Genomic DNA, 5,850 nt, shown 5'->3' with positions numbered 1-5,850 from the left:
TCATCCACTTATAAATATAATTAAGAAAACATTAATAAACATGAATCACCAAAATATTATATATGAATACCTATTCTTTTTCATTTATCCACTTTTTTTTAATCAATTTCAGCAAATTTAAGATAATAAAAATTAAAGTTTTAAATAGCTTCAGGCTAAGCAAAGACTCAAAGCTAATGGTAAAGAGATGACATTTAAGAGGACCAAAAGTCAATCTTTAACACTTCTATGTCAATACATTGGTTTGATTTTAACTCATAAACATGAATATAAGAAACATTGACAATTTATAAAACTTATAAAATTCAACATTATATAAACAAGAATAATATATTTTTATGAGCATATTCACAAAGAATAATACAACTGAAAAATGAACTTACTCATTAAATTTGTATGTTTCCTCTACTGTTTTTCCTAATTGTGAGAGTTGTACATATTTTTGGTTTATAAGTTCATTTATATAAGTTGATCATTGAGCATAATTTAATGGATTAAATAAGATCGTTCATCATCAATTAAGTTAGGTAACTAAAGTAAATCAAAAGTTCTAGTGTGGGAGACATAAAGCCTTAAACTATGATAACATGTTCTTTCCAACTTTTAAATAATAGCTTTGTATAACTATTATTTACCATTTAATATGTGTCTTAGAAATCATATATCTCTTCTCATATTTAGTATTTACAAATAATTGAGAAAAAAATGAATATTAGTGCATATTGTATATTTAAGACGTTCATAATTAAAAGTATTGAACCACGATTATCAATACTTTTCACATTTCCTTTTAGGCTTATAAAATGAGGTTGCAGGAATATTAATGCATATCCTACATTTAAGATGTCCAAAATTGAAGTATTGAACCACGATTATCAATACTTTTCACATTCCCTTTCGGTCTTATAAAATGAGGTTGAGAAAGTGAAAAGTTCTTTCATATTAAATAGTATGCTGGCATTAAGCAATATAAATTTAATAATAGTATGATATGTTAATTAATTAAATATATTATAACATTAAAATTTAGTGTAAGGATAAAATGGTAGTTCAACTTTATACTTTGGAGCTTCCAACTTTTAGTAATATATGATATAATATATGATAAAAATAAGTATGATAAGTAACTTTAAAAAGTCAAAACCAAACAATTGGGGTAGAGGCTTGGTTTATGCTGACTCAAAGTTATTTGTCCAGAATAAGATATTTTTGCTATTCTGTGATTGTATAAAACATAGCTATAAATGTTGCAATTGGATGAATAAATTAATACAATGTTCCCTTGTGAATATTACATACTATGCTTCCTTGAATGCCAATGACCTGCTGATATACAGTTGACTAATGATCAACAACTTTTAACTTGAAGATGCACAAACTGAGCTGTAACCTCTCCTGCCAAACATTCTTTTCTTCAGTTTTCAGCATCCTTTGCCAACAAATATATACAAGATCTTTTGCCAAACAAATAAACATATCACCATGTCCTGATTTCTATACACCATCTCTTCATTCAACCAAATTTAATGCGCTAACAACATGAACCTAGTTCAGCATTTCATTCAAATTTCATGTTCCAGAGATAGAAACCTGTTCAGGAATTCGTTCATAACCGGGAATCCAAAGATTGGATTGCAAGCTTGGCTGCTACCAAGGAAATATTATCTTGCACGTATCCTATGGAATCTTCAAGTCTGTCTAGGGTGTCCTTGATGTCCATTGCCCTCAATTTCATCTTTTGCAGCTTCAGTAGTTCTGACTCAGAGGATCCTAAGGAAAGGGAAAGATCATTGCAACATTGAAAAATAAGAAACAGACATATTAGATCATCAATTTGCTTACTCAAACTACTCCGAAAGGTTTCCACCATCACTATTCATAACTACATAAGCATGCTACATCTTTCCATTTAGTTAAATACCTATTATTGCAGATCCAATGAGTGCAACTTGCAATAGTTGGGACATAAGGGTTACCCTTTGGGTTGAGAAAATCTGATGATGAGCAAGATGTAACACAAAGGATCTGGCTTCTCTTTCGTTCAACATAGAAATAAGAATGGAGAAGTTATGTTTCTTGCTACTAAATATAGTTCCTTCGGCTGTCCCTGCTCCTTATGCTATATGGAAGTTGGGATATTTCTTAAGCTATTTCCGCATTGTTTAGGCAAAGATCTAACTATAGGTTTTGATAAACTGAAGCACAAAAGAAAAAAAAGAGTGACAAATGAGAGCATTGATGTTCATCTGTAAACTATGAAACTATTATATTACTGTTAGTATATGCTGTAACCTGGAATAAACTTATTTGTTCCAGAACATTTAGATAGGGATAAAACTATGCCTCAAACCAGGGGCTCTCTATCCTGGATAAAAGGAGAAACAAGGTAGATCAGAAGAGGCAATACAGTAGCTTAGATCTTGCTTTGCCAGCTTAATTTGGTTAAAGGTATATAATAATCCAGTCCAACGGGACATTTCAATTCAGTGCAAGTTGTTTCAGCAGTTGGTACAACCTTGAGTTTTGGATGAACAGTAACTAGATGCTCACATGTTTATAACTAACAAACCTTAAAAAGAGTTCAGAATGCAGCAACTACATTGATGAAGCTAAACAAGAAGATGACAATAATCATGTTCCGAAGTATCGATATATAGTTATCTATATATAGCCAAGCTGGACCTGAAATAGAAACATGCTACCAATCCGTTCAGAAGCTGTCAAATGAGGCTTCTACATAATGCATAGATATACTTGGAGACTGAATATTTACCAGAAACAGGTTGAAGTGCTGCAAAGGATACAAGCTCAGCCAAAGGTGGAATGAAGCCGTTGTCACAATCCAGAGCAGGTGTATTCTCAGACCATCTCAAAGAGTTCGCAGTTAAAGTTTGCAACGCAGCGTCCTGAGGAGCCTGAAGAAAAATATATTCTAAATAAGTGCAATGCTTTCTGAACACCAATAGACTGAACACAGATAGAAGGGGGAAAGGAGAACCTTCAGCTTTATTTCCAAGCTATTCAAACTATGGAGAGCTTCTTTTATCTTCAAAACTTTGGAACTTAGTTCTGTATCACTGTATGGAGTGTTGTCCAGCAATGGCATGACTGCACCTGTCAAGTACGGCTCTGCCTACAAATTATGTCAAAGTGAAGACCTGCTTGGATATTCTGACTGTGAGCATAAGAGTTTCTATAGTGCTTCAGCCAATATTCATGGCATTTTATTGCTGACAGAAACAGGAAGTAAGATTCTATACTACTTATAAGCCCCTATACCATTAAAATAATGTATTCGGTTGGCGTAGCTACCTAGTATGTATAAAAGCTCAAAGACAAAAATCCCCCTCTTTTCCCATGAATAAGCTGAAGATTGATAAGGTAAATTGGTCGTTACCTCACTCCATTCCCTACTTTTTGACATCTATTATTACCTTTTTATAATCAAACTTCGCTTGAAAGACTTCAAAGACAACTTTTAGTATTTACACTTAAATTGACAAATAGAAAATGTTTTGGGAAGAAAGGGAGCACACATGTAGAGTCCCATGACTATGGTTTCTTAAAATGTTACCACTTAGAAGAAACGTACTTTGGACATAACTGGTAAAGACTAAAGGTACTTTTATTATTCAAAGTGTTGACTTGTTACAGTACAGTATTAAATATAATAGGCAATACAGAAAATAGTCATTGAGTAGAAACTCGTTTTTCCAACTCCTATGAAGCGGTTAAATTGATTCTATCTACCACCAGGTTGTCTATATAGAAAAATGTGTCAGCAGCCATATTGGAGAGTTACGATGTCGGGTTCTTACCTGTTGAAATTTCAGAATTTTGACACGGCCTATACCCCTAATAGATACCAATGCACCAATCTCCAATTGCTCAACCTGCCCAACATAGTGAAGATATCATTTACGGTGAGTTCTATATGAAAAGTAATTTTTTTTTATATCAGCAAAGCAAGTAAACTCACTTTTTCAATTGCAACCAAGCAACCGTATCTGGCAGCAAAAGATGCTTCTCCAGATGTATCATTGATGGCTATAGGATCTAGAACGAAGTGCACAAAGAACTTCTTCTTCTTAAAAAGAGACTACAGCAAGAAAAAAGGATGGGTAAGCTAGAATATTTTTATAGTCACTACCCATCAAAATGATGATGTTAGTGATAATATTCAATTGATTGCTTTTCTTCCCAAATTTCGAACATCTATTTCACATTTCATACCAATATCTCTCTCTGTGCAAAGATAGTTGCTAAGTATAAATAGGAATGATAAATGAGTCGGGGCGGGGAAAATCAGCATAAAATCACAAAAACTTTGCCCCATCCTCCGTAGCATAATTCTTGTTTTGCCCCACCCCGCGCCGCTTTGCCCTGCATAAATTACTAAATGTTTTTTAGTTAAAAGAAATGTACCAGTTATAAATCTTTACTACTAACTTTTGTGGGTGTTTCATACACTGGCCTCACAGCAGCAACAATATATGAAGTTTAAGTTCATTAAGAACTTAATCTTTACTCTATCCACTAGCGTCATACATCAGCAACTTTGTTTCTCCCATTTAAGGGAGAAGCATCCCCTCGATGAGAACTAAAATTCAAGACTTCTGATTAATATAGAGAAATGAGGAATCTCATTTATCCCACCACATCTTGATGACATGTCATATGATTGATACTGCTAAAACAAGTTACACAGAACTAGCAGCTTTGTTTTGTTATAAATTGGACACTAAGTCAATGTCAATTGACACTACAACATCACTTGCCATTTCAAATGGCAACTCGCTGTGGACATTACAGCATCACTTGCCATTGCAAAATGTTTAGCCTTTAGTTTAAGTTTCAAAGGAATAATCCCCAACCCAAGTACCTCCCAATTTCCATCCCTAAATAGAAAGCTCAAATGTGTATGTAGGCATAAGAAATGAGTTGATGGTGTATAGACACAGATTTGAGGGTTAATTTGGAAACTAGAAAGGCACTATATATGCTTGGGTTGTTGACGATGAGATGAAAAAGTTATCTTTTTCTAAAAAAATAAAATATATTTCTCAAATATTATGGCCAAACAATATTTATGGTGAAACCCTAACTTAATATATATGTTATACCTCCTCTAAGAGTGCCAAGTATCTTGCTTCATACAAATGCAGTGTCTTCGCCTCTGAAGGAACTAATACCTGCATAACAAATTACAGTCACTTGACCAACAAAATGCAAAATCTGACAATGGAAAGAATGAAGTAAAAAAGGTTCACCTGGTCAATAGGGAAAGGGAGAAGCGGAAGCTCTGAGGAAGAAGCATAACTCACAAAACGCCGACGTTTCTTACGAGAATGAGAGAAGCTAAATAAAATGGGGGTGGAGGTGAAGGTGAAGGGAAGCAATTGTGTTTTACTTGTGCAGAGTGTTGATGGCTGACAAAAGGATAAGCTCACATTCATCATCACTCCACTCTATTCAAAATGAAGCATCAACAACCGCTATACCTTTTAGCTTGTCTCTTGATTTGATTTTTATGTTGTAAATTTTTCGAAGGCATACAAATACGTATATGGTTCTATTATGTATTATATCATATAACAATAATATCTATATTTATTTAATTTTATATATATATTTAAATATATTAGTGCATATTCAAAATTTAAATGAATAGATGTAGAATGAGGTCAAGTTAAATAGCATATATATGTACTATATCAATATTTAATATAATATAAAAATTTAACAAGTTGTGAAAATTATTAAATGAGAAAAGACATAAAATTGTCATTGAAATTGTATCGAATTTTTAGAAAGACACTTTAACTTTGTGTGCGTCCTATTATCCCACGA

General features: G+C 33.1%; 1 protein-coding gene across 2 annotated transcripts; it reads right to left on the bottom strand.

Annotated features, from left to right (window-relative positions):
* Positions 1–1,188: 1,188 nt before the first annotated feature.
* LOC101246986 (uncharacterized) lies at positions 1,189–5,568 on the bottom strand. 2 transcript variants are annotated; one of them, XM_010314675.4, is made up of 8 exons: positions 5,271–5,557; positions 5,124–5,192; positions 3,980–4,099; positions 3,819–3,893; positions 2,999–3,133; positions 2,774–2,915; positions 2,570–2,682; positions 1,189–1,770 (listed from the first exon to the last, which is right to left on the bottom strand). In XM_010314675.4, exons 1-7 carry the CDS (start codon positions 5,457–5,459, stop codon positions 2,582–2,584), a joined length of 831 nt encoding a protein of 276 aa, XP_010312977.1. In that variant the 5' UTR covers positions 5,460–5,557; the 3' UTR covers positions 1,189–1,770; positions 2,570–2,581. The 2 variants fall into 2 exon arrangements, with proteins under 2 accessions (XP_010312977.1, XP_004250632.1); XM_004250584.5 differs by lacking the exon at positions 2,570–2,682 and having other exon boundaries at positions 5,271–5,568.
* Positions 5,569–5,850: the final 282 nt, after the last annotated feature.

Source organism: Solanum lycopersicum, chromosome 11, assembly GCF_036512215.1.
Source record: "Solanum lycopersicum chromosome 11, SLM_r2.1".
NCBI classification, from domain to species: domain Eukaryota; kingdom Viridiplantae; phylum Streptophyta; class Magnoliopsida; order Solanales; family Solanaceae; genus Solanum; species Solanum lycopersicum.
The sequence above is the reverse complement of the archived record's forward strand: the minus strand, read 5'-3'. Positions and strand labels throughout refer to the sequence as shown.